The sequence below is a fragment of the Tympanuchus pallidicinctus genome, unplaced genomic scaffold (assembly GCF_026119805.1).
Source record: "Tympanuchus pallidicinctus isolate F22 unplaced genomic scaffold, pur_lepc_1.0 scaffold36, whole genome shotgun sequence".
NCBI lineage: Eukaryota > Metazoa > Chordata > Aves > Galliformes > Phasianidae > Tympanuchus > Tympanuchus pallidicinctus.
This window is the reverse complement of record NW_026294754.1, coordinates 903,879-920,442: the sequence shown is the minus strand read 5'-3', so window position 1 is coordinate 920,442 and position 16,564 is coordinate 903,879. Positions and strand designations below refer to the sequence as shown.

The 16,564-nt window shown below is 48.1% G+C and overlaps 1 protein-coding gene across 9 annotated transcripts in view; it reads left to right on the top strand.

Annotated features, from left to right (window-relative positions):
• Nucleotides 1–16,564, top strand: part of GDPD5 (glycerophosphodiester phosphodiesterase domain containing 5) — a 364,359-nt gene that overhangs the window by 156,241 nt on the left and 191,554 nt on the right. For 4 of the 9 annotated variants that reach the window (XM_052699314.1, XM_052699313.1, XM_052699315.1 and 1 more), the window contains 5 exons: nucleotides 508–655; nucleotides 3,247–3,329; nucleotides 5,906–5,920; nucleotides 9,865–9,977; nucleotides 11,360–14,040. In XM_052699314.1, the coding sequence (XP_052555274.1) occupies nucleotides 508–655; nucleotides 3,247–3,329; nucleotides 5,906–5,920; nucleotides 9,865–9,977; nucleotides 11,360–11,475 (475 nt within the window). In that variant the 3' untranslated portion in view covers nucleotides 11,476–14,040. The other 5 variants (XR_008210304.1, XR_008210303.1, XM_052699317.1 and 2 more) reach the window with 4 other exon arrangements.

Genomic DNA, 16,564 nt, shown 5'->3' with positions numbered 1-16,564 from the left:
GCAGGGGGCTGGAGCACCTCCCCTATGAGGACAGGCTGAGGGAGTTGGGCTTGTTCAGCCTGGAGAAGAGAAGCTGCGGGGTGACCTCATTGCAGCCTATCAATACCTGAAGGGAACCTACAGCCAGGAGGGGAGTAAACTCTTCCAAAGGGCTGACAACAGCAGGACGAGGGGAAATGGATCAAAGTTGAGGGAGGGAAGATTGAGGTTGGATGTTAGGGGGAAGTTCTTCACAAGGAGAGTGGTTGGGCCCTGGAATGGGCTGCCCAGGGAGGTTGTGGATGCCCCGTCCTTGGACGTGTTCAAGGCCAGGTTGGACGGGGTCCTGGGCAACCTGATCTGAATGTGGATGTTTGGTGGCCCTGCTAGGCAGGGGGGTTGGAACTACATGATCCTTGAGGTCCCTTCCCTTCTGTGATCTGTGATTCTGTAATGATTCTACGATTCAATGAGATGAGGCACTGATGACTGCAGGACTCACCCCTCACTCTCTCTTCCTTCTGGCAGAGACTACATGGCAGCAAACCTGAGCGTGAATCTGTACACTGTGAATGAGCCCTGGCTGTACTCCATCCTGTGGTGCACTGGTGTCCCGTCGGTCACCTCCGACAGCTCCCACATCCTTCGCAAGGTGCCTTTTCCCATCTGGTTGATGGTAAGCACAGAGCACAGCAAGGTGCCGTGGACCCCTGGAAGTAGGGAACACCATGGGGAAGGTTTAGAGGTTGTTCACTGCATCCGTATTACCAGGGGTTTATTCCAAGGATGTTCAGGTTCAATGTGGCATTGGCCTTGAGTGTTTTCACCCTCTGTATGTCTGAGATGGCGAAGGATCAATGCACAAAACCTTCTTTCAGCTCTTTCCCAATGCAGTATTTGGGGACCTCATTTAACCCAACCAACTTTTTTGTATTCCTTCAGTGTAAAAACATCTTTCCAGACTTGCTGAGCATCTATTAGAGTTGCAGTTTTGTCTGGTTTTAATACCAAATGAGGACAGCTTTAACCTCTGGCTACTCCATTTCCATACTAGGAACAGAGTCCTTACCCATCACACAGGCAACAAACCCTCTGAAAGCTCTGCTAGCACTTTGGGTCTCTGAACCAAACAAAACATTCACATTGGAGAGGAGGGAAAACAGTTGCATCATGGTATTCCCCAAACAAGCTCAGCTGCAGAGGTGTACATGGATGTCATGGGGCTATTTTTTGGTAACAGATTTTTATGGGGGTAGGACAGGAGGCAGCTGTTTTGCCACTGCTCTGGGAGATCCCATTGGGAAAGGGGAAATAAGATGAGCACAAGGGGAATTCAGCAGGTGTTATCTGCATCTTCAGCTGGAGGTAGGACCTCATCTGTGCATCTGTGAATGTCATTAGTCATAGCTTAACCTACTGCATGTATCTGACAACACAGATTTGAACTGGTGTGAGCTGAAGATGGAAAACTGAAAATGGTCAGCAGACTGATCTGTTGGCATCAGAAATTGTCACTGTCTGAATTCTGCTGCTGCAAACATCTGTCTTCCTCTACAGTTGACAGGAGTTTTGGGTACATCACTGGCAGCTTTTTACTCCAAAATCCTCACTGTCAGCTATGAAAAGCAGCTGATGCTTGGAGCTCTCCTCCTAGGGCTCTCCTGTCTGTTGGAATTCCAACACAGCATCCCATAGAGGAGGGCTTTGGAAGTGGAAAGCTTCTAACCCCAACTTGATGTCCTTAACCTGAGTGCCCAGTGTGGTGCACCCATCCTGCCTGCGTTTTTGAGATTCTTCCTGTAAGGTTTGGGTTGCCCTCTGGATTCCAGCTTTTGTGCTCATAAAATCTTTGTTAACTCTGAGCTTTCTGGGGATTTTATGGGCATTACAGATTTCTTTTTTTCAATCATCAATATGAAGTGCTAGAGTTTGCCCAGAAGGTTCTGTTCATGTCTGCCTATTCCTTGGGATACATCATGGGAAATACAACTTTTGTCCCCACAGGAGAACCTGATACTTTGGGTGTTGTTGTGGAATACTAATTTGGATAAGTGAAAAACTTAGCTGTGTAGATTTTCTTTTGTCCTAGAAGCCCCCTGAGTTTTCATTCAAAACATCTATGATAGTGTTCTCCAATCAGGAAAAAGGCATTTTTGTGTCTTAATAAATGCAGAAAATTAGACAGGTGTTATTGCAGCATCAACACAACGTCAAAGGTCTCTTTTCCATTATAAAGTTTGAAAATAAAGGATGAAATGTCTATCAGAAGTGTTAGCTAATTAAAGCACTGCCCTGCTCTTCCTGCTGGATAAATTGAGACACACAAAGAGGCAGTGACCAGAAAAACTAATTATTCTATTCTGGGAGACAGAGGTAGCAATGTTGGTGGTTCCCAACTGGTTTTACCTTTGTCACCCTACTGCTGCATGATCTCCCCTTTCTGCATTGTGTTCTATTTCTCCAATTAAATATTATTTGTCTGCATTAATGGCATTGGCCATTGGGATGTTTGTGCCTGGGCTGGTAATGAATCAGAAACCTTTTCCTTAATTGGGACCGTGTCCTTCAGGATTGGGCTGGCCAAGCAGAAGTTTGTTGGCTGTTGCTGGTGGCTGTCATGGGTGGGTGTCTTCTGAGCATCATCAGGAGTTGATTATTAATAGTTATTACTTAGACCAGCAAATGTAGCAAGAGTTGCCTGTGCCTTAAAAGACAGAAAACGACAGAAATATTTTTTGTTTTCCCACAGGCTTGGATTTCCAAAGAGCCTCTCACCTCACCTTGAGGTACAGCTGAGATAGGGAACTTCCAGCCCACAAAGCTCTGAGAAAACATCAGCACGTGCAAAATGCTTAAAGCTTAAAGCTCTTCCTGTTTGCTTCCTGATAATGCCACCTCAAGTGACAGGCTGACATTAGAAATGTCGTAAACATGATTTATCTGTGACCCCTGCAGCTCTGTGCTTTTCTTTACTCAGAGAGTGGTGAGGTGCTGGAACAGCTGCCCAGAGAGGCTGTGATGCCCCGTCCATCCCTGGAGGTGTTCAAGGCCAGGTTGGATGGGGCCCTGGGCAGCCTGGGCTGCTATGAAACGTGGAGGTTGGTGGCCCTGCCTGCAGCAGAGGAGTTGGAGCTTCATGGTCCTTGAGGTCTCTTCCAACCCAAGCTGTTCTGTGATTCTCTCTGCCCTGGTGGTGACTTCAGCAATGTCTGGTCTCCCTGTGCATATACACAGCTTTAAGATCTGCTCCTGTTCTTTGTCTTCCAGCCTCCAGACGAGTACCGCCTAATCTGGATCACATCCGATCTCATTTCATTTATCATAATTGTAGGAGTTTTTATATTCCAGAAGTAAGTAGCATTGTTGTGGCTCAGCTCTCGTGTATTCGTGGTGTGTGTTTTCATTGAGAGTGTGGGGTGGAGACGGAAGAGAGGACTGTGGTGCTCCTCAAGCATGTGGATTGCCATAGCAGGAAAACTGATTAAAAATTCCTCCAAAGACTGCAAACAGTAATTAATTCCACTTCTGAGATGACGTTTGAATTCGATGAAGTCAGTGCTTTTAAGAGGAATAAGAGATGTCACAGCAGGAATGGCAGACTCCTTGCTCTTCTCATAAATGTGCGTGGGAGAGAAACCTTCAGTGTTTTTGGGGAAATGGACATCAAGAAGCTTAAATGCTATAGAAAAGGTGAGGAAATGGTTTGAGTTTCCGCAGTTGTAGTTTTTACAGCAGGGTTGTCTTTTAGCTTTTCTAAAATCAGTTGGTTTCCATTAGGATGAAGAGAGTTATGTAAGCGATGCAAAACCGTTACAGCTTAGCAAATCCAATCAGTTGCCCAAATGGATGCTTGGAGAAAAAAATCCCCTTTTCTTCAAGGAAAATGTGGAGGCAGAAGCCTCTAGGACCCTGAACACAGACATGGAGCAGAAAGGCTGGGAGCAGGACAGGCTTAAGACACCGATGAATCAGTAGGAGATAAATCTACTTGCTAATGGTAGAGTTGGCCAAACCACCCTCTTGATTATAAGGGAGGAAATGACTGCGTCCTCCTGGTGATGTGCCTGCTCTCCTAAGAGGCACTTTAGCTGTCAGTGATGACACTGAAATAACCCTCTCTGGGAAAGCATGAGCTCAGGAGGAGGAATGCTCTTCCTCCAGTGAGAAGCAGCAGCCTTCCCCTGGGAAAATGTCATTTTGAAATTGCACCTCGCTCTTCGCCCGGCTTTGTAATCTCACCTGCTTTAGCATGCACAAAGCACTGTGCTAGAGACAGCAAGAAGCTTGTGCTTTCCTTCTTTCTTGATCTCCAAAATGCCTTTGTGTTAGGAGTAGCGATTTCATTTCCTTCAGCTTTATGAGCCAGTAATCTTGCTGTCATGCTGCCCCAGATCATCTGCTTGCAGCAATTCCTTTCCCTCCCCAGGGCAGATAATTACCTGGGCATTTGCACCACGCTACAGCAGGCTATTGCTCCTGCCAACACCTGCTATGGATTTGACTTCAGGCCATATGTTGGGTCTGTTGATTATGTCCTTCTAAATTTACAACTCGCACAGTCCCAGGCTGGTAGACCAGTGCCCAGTAGGTCATCCATTCCAGCACAGCATAATAGGATGAGAAGCAGATTCAAACCCCTCTCAGATTCGATTTACCAACACTTAACAAAGCCAATGACCTAAATGAGATTAACCAATCTGTTTATAATTTTGCTCAGACTTCTTGCAGCCAATTAAACCTTTCCTCCAGGTGGACGTTGTGGCTGTGTTGTCTGGAAGCTTCCTCTAATCCCTCAGTTTCATCAGTGGATTTAATAAGAGATTTCCCTGCCCTTCAGACTTTTATTTCTCAGTCAGGGTCAAAAATGCACTGAGGAGGCTGAAGGAAGGGACTGAGCTCCTTAATGCTCTTCTGTCAAGAGCAGAATTTAAAGGTCATGGCAATGAAATACTGCATAGAATCATTAAGGTTGTAAAAGACCTCTAAAATCATCCAGTCCAACCACTGACCCATCACCATCTGAAGAGTTTTGCATCATTTCCCAAAGCTGGTTTGGCAGGCTTTCTCTATCATGCCCACAGGGCACATCCAAAAGAGTTAAACTAAGCCATACCGTAGGCTATAGGTCTGCTACATGGGCATTCTGATATATGGACTGCTCCTCTCCCCAGAATGTTTTTCCAGCTTGGAGGTGGTTTGGTGGTGTAGGGAGAGAAGAATCAGGGTGAGGAGTGGAAGGATTTGGGGATTTCTCTCCCCTGGGACAGCTCAACCCCAAGTCAGTGGAAGGAAGGAGAATGACTCTAGCATCAGAAGCTGGATTTTCTACATCGAAAGGCTTGCCCTCCCGAGAGCTCCTGCTTTGTGCATCCCACTTAGGAGATGCCCATTTCCCTGCTCTTCACGGCTGCTTCACCACGCAGAAGAATGGGTATCAGCTCTGAGTCTGTGCCAAAACCAAGTCTCAGCAGAGCTGCCTATCGACTCCCTGCTGACGCGACTCAGCTCCACGAAGTGGGCCTTGACGTTTGGCCTTCAGTGCATCGTGTGTTTTTGTTTTAGGGGCTTTTTTTATGTGTGTGTGTGTATGTGTGTGTAGTTTTTCCTGAAGTCCTTTTTGGGGTAAAACAGAGCTGCTTCCTCCACGCAAGGACCAGGGGGTGGGTGGGACCAGAGGCACGGCTTCGATGTGCTTGTCTCTCTCCTCCGCATGGCTTGCCTCTCCTCCATAGGGCAGGGATTGCTCCTGCTCTTCTACTTCAGCTCTGGGAACAGGATCGTGCCAGGCCTTCCAGGAGGGAAATACCAACTGTGATGACTTCTAACCAATCTTTTTTGCCTCTTTGCCTTGTTTATTTTCTTACTGCTCTGACTGTTGTGCATGTTCCTCCTCTTTCTCTCTCTGCTGCATTCTGGCATCTCACAGCTATCACATGATCAGGTAATTCTGGTGCTTTCCTCCTCTTTCTCTTTTTCATTCAGCCTTCCTTTCTCTCTTTCTTTCTCCCTCTCTGCTACGGCTTCACTGCAGACAGACAGTGCAGGACGCAGCTTTTCCATGATGCTTTCAAACATCTGGCTTCACAGGGGGACCATAAGAGTCAGAACATTGCATGGTCCATAGCCACGAGCACCACGGGAGCCTGATGCTGAAGCTGGTGGATGCTTTGAAGGCAATCTGACCTTTCGTTACAAAGATCAAAGTTGTGCCCTTTAACACAGCCCTGTTCTGAGGTCCTGCAGTGTGCTGAAACTGGGCAGTTCCCCATGGAGATGATGCTTTCTCCGTGGAAATGATTTCACTACAAAATATCCTCTTCCTGCGTTTACCAGAGGTTTTTTGGGACCAACCTCTTCTAAGCTGGCTAATGCTAAATAAGATGAAAATGTAACCTGTTCAATTATGTCAAGTATCAGTTCTCCAGCCTGGGTGTTAATTAATAGGTCTAACAGCTGAACAGGTTTGGCTCAACGACTGCTGCACTCATTGGAGCTTTGGAGGCTTTTCCCAGTTACACTACTATGAAACTGGAAATACAGTCTGAAAATAAAAACAGCAGTGAACCCAGGAATGGAATGAGCCTGGGATTTTGGATTCAAAGTGCCATAAATTGCCAACCCAAATTTCTCCTTGCGTTGACTGTTTTCTCAGTGGTAGTTCTCATCCCCTTGGAGGGAAGCACTGTCACCTTTCTGCAGTAAAGCCTTTACCATGTCCTTACTCAGACCAAACTCTCCATGTTACCTTCTCCATTCCTTCTGCTTGGCACCATGGGGTTGCATTTTTGAGGACTGGCTCCTCCCTATGCGTGCTCAGCCCCCCCTGTTCCCCTACCCACCACCTTTGGGGTTGGGGTTGGCCATCTGGAAGCATCGCCTGCTCCACCAGGTACTTGGAATTGCAGTGTTCCATCCTTGCATCACCTCACCAAAATGGGGACAAGGAGGCTGAGTGTTCTCCTCCTTTCAACTCTCCATTGCTCTCTGGCATTTTTCATGTGGGTGGGGAGAAGAGAGAGGCATGGAGGAGTTGGTCAGGCTTTAGACAACAGGTGTTCAAGGCCAGGTTGGATGGAGCCCTGGGCAACCTGGTCTTGTATCAGATCTGGAGGTTGGCAACATCTGGAGGGGGGTTGGAACTTGACGATCCTTGAGGTCCCTTCCAACCCAAGTCTTTGTATGATCCTATGAATAGCAGGATGGGGACTGTGTGGTTGTGTCTGGCTTGGCTCTTTGCTCACTACCATTTTATGACCTTGGTACCAACCAACTCTATTTTTTCCCCAGTCTGTCCTCTCCCATCTCCTTTCCCTTCCATTTCTCCTCAGCCCAAGCACCCTAGTCCTGGCCCTAACATGGTGTGTGCTGTCTCTGTGTTGTTGTCCCAGTATTTTTTAGTCTGTTCCTATCCCATGTCCGTCTGGTCTGCTTTGATGCCTCCCAGAACACGAACAACCTGCTGTCTGTCTGACACAACGAGCCCTGCTCTGGGCTGCCCTTTTTGCACATGTGACCGGTCACAACAGAGTCCAAGGGGGTAGGAGAGGTGTTATTTCCTATTAAATAAGCTTCCTGGTGACCCTAAGTCTATTGAGCTCAGCAGAAAATGTTTCATGCAGCGTAGATTGGTGTCGCATCATGGTTAAATAGACTGATGGCACCTCTGCTAAGAGGGTATTTCAAAATGGGGGTGGTACTGGGAGCTTGGTTTGCTTTGCATGGAGCTGCAAGCAGCTGTAGAAGCTAACTGAGTAATTGCATGACCCTTGCAAATTTGGGCTGGTTTTGATGTTCCTCCTTGGGTGCGTTCCATTCGAAAATGCATCCCAGCTATGAGCCCTGCTCTGCTCCTTTTACCTGGAGCTGAAATTCCCTCCTGAACGCTCAGCAAGTCCTGATTGAACCTACTAACACTCCGTACTAGCCCAGAAAAGGGCCATAAAATGTTAGGGGAGAGAACTCAGAGGGCACCTGGAGTCAGTGTGCTTCAGCTCGGGTGCGTGCACAGATTTCACCCAGAGAAGTGGTGCAAAAGCTGTCAGTGCTTGAGCTGGGGCATCCTGTCCAGAGCTCTGTGCCCTCAAGGGGCCCAAGCCCTCTGTGGGATGACTCAAGCAAGAGATCACCCTGCATCTAGGCCATGCAATCCAACCTAATGCTCCATGTCCTAATGCTGTGGGCACAGGGAAGACCCAGCATGGTGACAAAACGTTTTTTGGTCCTGATTAAGGAATTTCTTATCCTGTGAGGCCCTGTGCAAGTATTGATCTTAGCTGGATCTGCCGGTGTGGGACAGTAAGGGAACAATGGCCATCTTCCAAGTTTAAGTAGCTCAGAGTAGATGATGATGATAAAAGAAAAATCATTTTGGGGGCTTGTTTTTTTTTTTAAGCTTTAATATCTTCTCCACCTCCTCGTGCTCTTTCTGGGTTGCTTTTGTCCACGGGTCCATGAGCTGTGCACTGTGACCATCCCACACCGTCCCACCCCATCTGCCCTCTGTAGCAGAGCCCTGTCTTCATCCGTGCTCCAACAGTGTGGTGTCACCCCTTGGGATTTGGGAAAAATAAAGTGGAAACCATGGAAATCAGCACCAGACAGATTCCTTTTATTTCACTTTATTTTGAATGGAACAACACCAGGACCTCATCTGTGATTGTTTCAGGCCAGTGCTGTAGGGCCAGACTGGTGTGGAGCTTCTCAAATCTGCTCCTGGGATGGGGAGGGGGTTGGAAATGTAAGAGAAGGCAGATGTCACTCACCCCCACCCAAAAGAAAGAAGGAAAAACAAACAAACAAAAACCATAAAGGGCAGGAATATCACGTTTTTATTTGATGGGTAGCCACTAGATGGTGCCAGAAGATCAGAAAATCCATAGGCTGCCCTAAATCTCTGCTATTTTTCCACCAAAGAGCTTTGTTACGTCCCTGGGTCCGGCAGGGAGAATGGGAATCACTGAAAGCCTTCCTCTGTGTGCAGGAGGTGGAACAAATTGGTGGGTTGGGGGCTGTGAAAACCCACTAAGCCCCGATTTCCCTTTATTTGAAGGAAACATTCCTCCAATTCCTGTATTTTCCTTGAGGATCTGTGTTACGGAGACGCTCACGGGGTGAAAAAGAGCTTTACAAGCAAAGCCCTACTTAGCTTTGCTGCTGTTGTTGCATTTTCCTTATGTGCACTTTCAGAACAAAAAGCCTGGCCAGTGTTAATGTGCAGCCAGGTTCTCATCAGCTTTAGGTTGTCATTCACATGATGGAAATTTTTGGTGAAGCTAAAGAAAAAAAGTGTGCATTTTGGATTGGAAGCATTTAAGCAAAGACCTGGCAACTGGGGAGGGAACTGCCCTGAGATAAATTCCATGCAGGGGCATTGTACATAAAGATCTACCTGCATTGGGAGTGCTCGTGCTTTCCTTCCAAGCATCTCATGCTGATGTCTTTGCTGCGTGTCTCAGGTTTGAGACTTGATTTTTTCTTTGAGTTCTCTTCTCCTACAAATGCAAGCGAGGAAAAAGAAGTTCCTTCACTTGGCTCAGTCTTTGTTCCCTCGGAACCACTCTCAGAGTCAAAACAGTTCACCTCCTTAGTGCAGTTGTCCAGCTGATGTGGTGCAGAGGGGTTTGGGGTGCCTGCAGTCCTTGTTGGAATTAGTGGGATTGGGATGCTGAAGGCGGTTTGGAGATGACTCCTTTTTATGTTTGTACCCTCCCTGAGACCACATGCTCATCTCCAAACATCCTCCCGCCGTCCGGGGTTGTGTTGGTACAAGGCCACGAAAGCACTGAGGGCCTCCAGGATTTGATCTTCCCAGTGTTGGTGAGCACTTTGAGGATGCTGTCAGGGGTGGGGAGACCCAGCCCCTGATTTCCCCTTCTTCTCTTGCAGGTGGCGCTTAGGAAGCATCAGGACCTACAACCCAGAGCAGATCATGCTCAGCGCTGCCGTCCGCCGGTCCAGTCGGGATGTCAAGATCATGAAGGAGAAGCTGATCTTCTCAGGTATGGATCAGGGTCGGACAGTCGAAGCTCTGTGCTTCATCCTTCAGTTGTCACTCTGCTGATGGAGGAGGCAGAGTCTCAGGCTCATCAAGGTTGGCAAAGATCCCAAAGGTCACCAAGTGCAACCCTGACCCACCTCCACCACCCCCACTGACCATTTCCCTCAGTACCACACTTTGATGTGGGTCTCATCTCCCACTGGTGGGATGGGATGGCTGGACTGACCCTGCTGTGAGATGGGGTCAACTTTTGGGATGTGGTTCTGGCTCCTCAGTCCCATATGGCTGCTGGTTTTCATGTTGGTATGCAGCAATCTTCCTCTTAGTGTATCTGTCCGAGCCCACCTCCAAGAAAGATCCCAGGCATCTGTACAAAGGAAACATTTAGTTTTACAAGGCTAAAATCGATGTGTGAAGCTGAAATGCTCACGTTTGAATGAATGTGACTGTAGTCTGCCTTTGGGCTCTATTATTGGCTTTTTTTCCTGGAGATCTCCAGCAGGGATCAGGGTTTATTGTACGAAGACAAGCTGTGCTTCAAAGATTTTACTGTGAGGAAAGCAGGCCTGACTCTACCCTCCATTGATGGTCAAAATGAGGAGTAAACCCAGGGAAAACAGAGTAAGAGAGCAGTTGATCAGAGGAAAATTAAGCCTCCCCACTGTTTTCTAGGCATGAAATCACTTAGAAACAAAGCACCTTCTGAGGTCAGGGGTGCATGTTAATGTTTTGTGCCTCTGAAACAAACGGTTTCACTTAGAGTTGGTGGACATGATTAAAACATCAGTGGGTGTATATTTTCCACAGTGACTACAGGAATCTTCCTGGTTCCAGAGCAGCAAATAGGGTAGAGATGATGTTCAGATATTTCTTTTTCCAAAGGTGAGTAATTCAGCATAGCATCACACGTATGGCAAGGTCCAGTTTTGCCTCTGGTGATTATGGAGCTTACAGGATCTGAAATTTAGAGATGAGCTCCAGCTTGGAGGTAATTCATTGCTGGATCTTAAATCGGGTTAACGCTACTGAAGCCAGAGGGAAATCCCTTTAGGATAAGATGGATCTCAATCTCAAATTGCATCAGGAGAGATTCAGACTGGATGTTAGGAGGTTCTTCACAGTAAGGATGGTCGAGAATTGCAGTGGGCTGCCCAGGGAAGTGGCAGAGCCCCATCCCTCGTGGAACTTAAGGGACATGGATGTGGCACTAAGGGATGTGGCTTAGTGATGGGACTTGGAGGTCAGCTTGGTGGTTGGACCGGATCCTCTTGGAGCTCTTTTCCAACCCAGGCGATGCTATGATTTTACTGGCTGCTCATCCACGAGGGTCTCCTGTATCTCGCACCACTGTGACAATGTCCCCCCCTCCTTTACCCTCCCCAGAGATCAACAGTGGCGTGGAGACCACAGACGAGCTGTCCCTCTGCTCTGAAAATGGCTATGCCAACGAGATGGTCACCCCCACGGATCATCGGGACACCAGGCTGCGGATGAACTGAGGGGCTCCAGCCCAAGCCCACGTCTGGCCGACCCCGTGTTTGCAACGAGAGCTGCGCTCTCCTGCTCTCCATGGGATGGGAAACTTTGATGAACTGCTGGCCGGGCAGAGATCCCTTTCCATTCCACCATCAGTGGCTGCTCCACCTCTCTGGTTCTGAGATTGAGGGGCTTTTTTTTTTTTTTTTTTTTTTTTTTTTGTAAATATGTAGAAAATCTGAATTCCTTTTTGTCCTTTTTTTTTTTTTTTTTTTCTTCCTTGAGTGTAATTTTTCCAGGGCATGAGTGGAAATACCGTGTTCATTAAACCCTCTACGTTATGGCTGAAGTTATTTGAACCTTGACGTGACAGCCTGAGTCCCCCTGGGGGGAGTTTGGGACGGTTCCCCCCCACCCTGCTCCATTCCTTCCCTTGATGCATCGACTGTGTAGCTGAATTGTTTAAACTGTATGTTGTGAAGTTCTCGTGAAGTGTCATTTTTTTTTTTTCTGTTTTCCTCCCCACCTTTTCCCTTCCTGGGCAATGAAGTGTTAGCTGTAATTGAACAGGAGCCTGCTTGGAGGAGAGAAGCTTTCCTTGGAGAGGAGATGGCACTGCTCTTCCATGTCGGAGTACAGAGCTGGGGAAGGAGTTGCACTGGCTCAGACACTTGGGCACATTCTCTCTGTCCCATTCCCCATCCCCAAAACTTGGATGTCGACAGAAAAATGGCCTTCTTGAAATGTCTGTAGGCAAATCCTGGGCGGTAAGATTGGCCTCTGCTGGCAGCAGTGGTTTGGTTTTGCTGTTCTTTTTCTATCTTCTCCATGAGTTGGGCTCCATTGGGCGCCTGGATGGCTTGCAAAAAGCAATGCCATGGGCACCATCACTGCTCCCATCTGGCTAAAGTGCCTGCTGTGCCACGTGGCACTTGCAGTTCCTCCTTACTTCACTGCATTCACGCAGGAAGAGGAGCAGCAGCAGCGTGAGCCCCTCTGTGCCCAGCAGATGCCCCTGAGTGAAGGAGATGTAAATAGTTTGGAAGCTGAAGTAGCCCAGGACAGTAATTTATTCCTGCAAGGAGATGTTTCCTCCTTGCTTTGAAACCAGCATCTTTAAAGCTGCATGTCAGCATCCTCCAGAGGAGCAGCGGTCTTGCAGCAGATGCACACTCCCAGTGCAAAAGGCTTGAAACCAAAATCCTAGAGCAGAGATCTAAAGAAACATGAAATAAAGCTTAGAAACCACACTGATGGTGGTTGTGTTTTATCCCTGCACTGATTCAACCTAGGAGTGGGGTGCTCAGCTCCCTGCTCTCAGTCTCCAAGGTCTCACTGGGCAGAGCCTGTTTTTGGGTCAGCATTCTGTTTGTGTGGAGCTGGTTCCCAGAGCAGCTGAATCCAGCTGGAAGGCTGACAGTGATGTGAATGGCTCCTGGCTCGGTCCCTGTGGCCTTTTGCTGTTGGGTCACTCCTTCCCTCACCGGATCTTGGTTGGTACAGTGTGCAAAGTGGGAAATCCCATTGAGCACGAGCTTCCTTTGAAGCTTGGTGTGTTTCACCTTGGAAATGCCAGGACCATGGGAGCTGTTTCCCATGGTGGGAATGTGACCCGAAGCTCAGGCTTTGGGCTGAGCCTGCTTGCTGAGCCCTGGGAGAAGTCGCCTTGTAGAAAAGAAGGGAGGTTTGGGGGATGCTGATGTGCCTCCTAAGGCAAACCTGGAAAAGCCAGAAGGAAGCCACAGCAATCAGAGCAGATCGTCCTTGTCGTGGCAGCACTGAAGTTTTGAATCTTGAATGTACTGAAGTAGCATATTGAAACCTCAGAATCTTGGGTTCGGTGCATAAGAATGAGAGCGCAGAAGTGGTCGTTGCAGCCATGCAAAGAGAAAGAAGGCATGCCAAAGTGACATAAGGAACATACCTCTGTTAAGAATGCAAGTAAACAAATCTGAACTGTGATGCTTTATAAGCACCTTCTAAGCAGCACAAATTGAGGCTTTAATTTGTCTGCATCTACCTTGGGTTTTCATGAATGTAGGTGGAATGAGTCCCTACTCCACGCTCCCTCTTATCCTCCTCAAAAGCTGATCTTCTATATGGAACTCTCTTGAGTCCGTGACACATGGTGGCTGGTTATTTATTTTTTTTCCTGCAGAATCGCAAGGTTTTGGTGGATTTGAAGGCTTTTGAGATAAAAGTTGCTTCTCCCCTTACTGAGGTGCTGCACTGAAGCATTCCTGGCGGGTTGTCATTGCCAGTGAGAGCTGTTGTTGAATCTTGGCATCTGTTGATAATCACCTGCATGTTCTGTTCTTATCCTTGGAGATGACATTATTGAAAGGTGAAGTGCTTAAAAGCTTGGAAGTGTTAAAAGCGATCCAACCAAGAGTCACTGTCTTCACAATTCATTTTTTTTTATGGTGAGACCCAAACTCTATGCGTAACGCACCGACTGTTACCGTTATCGTCCTGAAGATTTGCTACTTTTTTTTTTTTAAAGGAATATACTTTTTTGATGAAAATAGAGCTAGACCGAAATGAATTTTGAGATGCTCTGTGAAATAAACTGTCAGTATTCCCCTGCCCGTCTGTGATCTTGTCGTGTGTTTCGGGCTCGCTCGCAAAATGTTCTTCTTGCGTTTTGATCTTCGTGTTTCTGCATTTCGTGCTTTGTGGGAGAACCTCAAGGTCTGACTTCAGGTTGGAAATTAGGAACAATTTCTTCTCCAAAAGAGCGGTAGTGTCCTGCACAGCTGCTGAGGGAGGTGGGAGAGTCATAGAATCATAGAATCACCAAGGTTGGAAAAGACCTCAAAGCTCACCCAGTCCAACCGTTCACCTATTCCCAACAGCTCCCACTAAACCACGTCCCTCAACACAGCATCCAGCCTTTCCTTGAACACCCCCAGGCTCGGTGACTCCACCACCTCCCTGGGCATCCATTGCAGTGCCTGACCACCCTTTCTGAAAAGCAATACATCCTCATGTTCAGCCTGAATCTCCCCTGCCATAGCTTGAAGCCATTCCCTCTGCTCCTATCACTGATGACACGAGAGCAGAGGCCGACCCCCAGCTCCCTGCAGCCTCCCTTCAGGAAGTTATAGAGAGCAATGAGGTCTCCCCTGAGCCTCCTCTTCTCCAGGCTGAACATTCCCAGCTCCTTCAGCCTCTCCTCATCAGCCCTGTGCTCCAGACCCCTCACCAGCTTTGTTGCCCTCCTTTGAACACGTTCCATGGCCTCAATGTCTTTCTTGCAGTGAGGGGCCCAAAACTGGACACAGCACTCGAGGTGCGGCCTCACCAGTGCTGAATACAGGGGAACAATCACCTCTCTGCTCCTGCTGCCAGCACTGTTTCTGATGCAAGCCAGGATGCCATTGGCCTTCTTGGCCACCTGGGCACACTGTGGGCTCATGTTCAGCCCAGCATCCATCCATACCCCCAGGTCCATTTCCTCTACGCCGTCCTCCAGCCACACCGCCCCAAGCCTGCAGCGTCGCCTGGGGTTGTTGTGGCTGAAGTGCAGGACCCGGCATTTGGCCTTGTTGAAACTCATCCCATTGGCTTCAGCCCAACTCTCCAGCCTGTCCAGGTCCCTCTGTAGGGCCTCGCTACCCCCAGGCAGATCCACACTTCCAGCCCATTTGGTGTCATCTGCGAATTTACTGAGGGTGCACTTGATGCCCTCAGGTGACTGACCCTGGAGGTGTCCCAGAACCATGGAAATGGGGCACTGAAGGATGGTCAGTGGGATGGGTAGGGTTGGGCTTGGGGACCTTGCAGGTCTTTTCCAACATTAATGATTCTATGACCAGAAGAAGGTTTGGAGATCCTCCTTTCTGAGGTCAGTGCTGCACCCTCTCTCCCATCCCCATTTTATCCAACAGCAGTTGACAAGCAGTCAGGTGGAGAGGGTGCGACTCTGCAGACCCAAGTCTGGAGTTACAACTGCCAAATAAATATTTGGTGCTTGTGGCCACGTGGGGACAATGATGCACCAGTATCACTGATCTGGCAGCAGTTTTAAGCCAAACAAATAGGAAGCAATTCATTTCTAATACACACTGTGCACGTCATTGCCCCAGGGTGCTATGAAGGCTGAAAAACATAAGCATGTTTGAAGAGGAATAATTGGCTCTTATGTCCATTAGCACTTATTAAACACAACAGTCTGGATGTAAGATCCAGCTTGAGAAGTCCCTGAGCAGTTCTTTGCTGAAAGTGTGTATTAAAAGAACGGCTTGCTTGGCATCTGCTCTATTTCTTATTCTTCAGACCAGGATCTGCTCCCAGCTGCAGACAGAGGGTGCTTTGGGTTAGCAGGGGATCTCGTCTGGGACAGCTTGGGATTCTTCTTTGTTAAGCAGCTGTTTTCTCCAGCTCATGAATGGCTGCATTAAGGGACAGATGAAAGGGATTAAAGAAAACATGGCTGTATCCCATTGGTTGGTGACGGATAGTCAGTACTGTGTCAAGGATTTGACTGGCTGAGGGAATACCATTTGAGTGTGAAAAACAAAACTGCCCTAAGGGGAAGAGGGAGAGCTCCTGATTTCCACAGCACCGAATAATCCATAACGGGAGGCTGTGATTGCTGCGCCCTTGGGAAAGACACTAAAAAGTTGAAGGGAGAGAAATAAGAGTCATGTAGCCTGTGTCTGTTATTCAAATAAAAGAGCTGAGAATTGGCTGCTGGCTGTAAGCCCAAAGGGTTTGGGACAGCCAACGTTGTGCTATTTAACTCTTTCTTCTCTAAAACTGCCCATAGAAGCTTAGTGGCACAGCTGTGATAGCTCTCATGGTACCTGGGAACCATGCCGGCGCAGTCATTTTATTGGCAGAGTTTCAGCCCTGTGGTCTGGGAGGTGATGCTGATGTGGCTGTATCATAGGTCTGCAGGAACCTGCCATCCAAAGCATCTCTTACATCCCTGCCAAAGCCTTCATATGATGCAGTGGCTCAGAGCTTGCAAAAAGTGGCATGGAAAATCCAGCTGTGCTATGAGTGACAGCAGTGACATGGGGCTGAAGGCTTGCTCTTGGTGCGAGGCAACATCTGCTTGGCTGGACCAAGCAGGGAGTGACCGTGGTTGGGTTGGAAGGTCCTGGA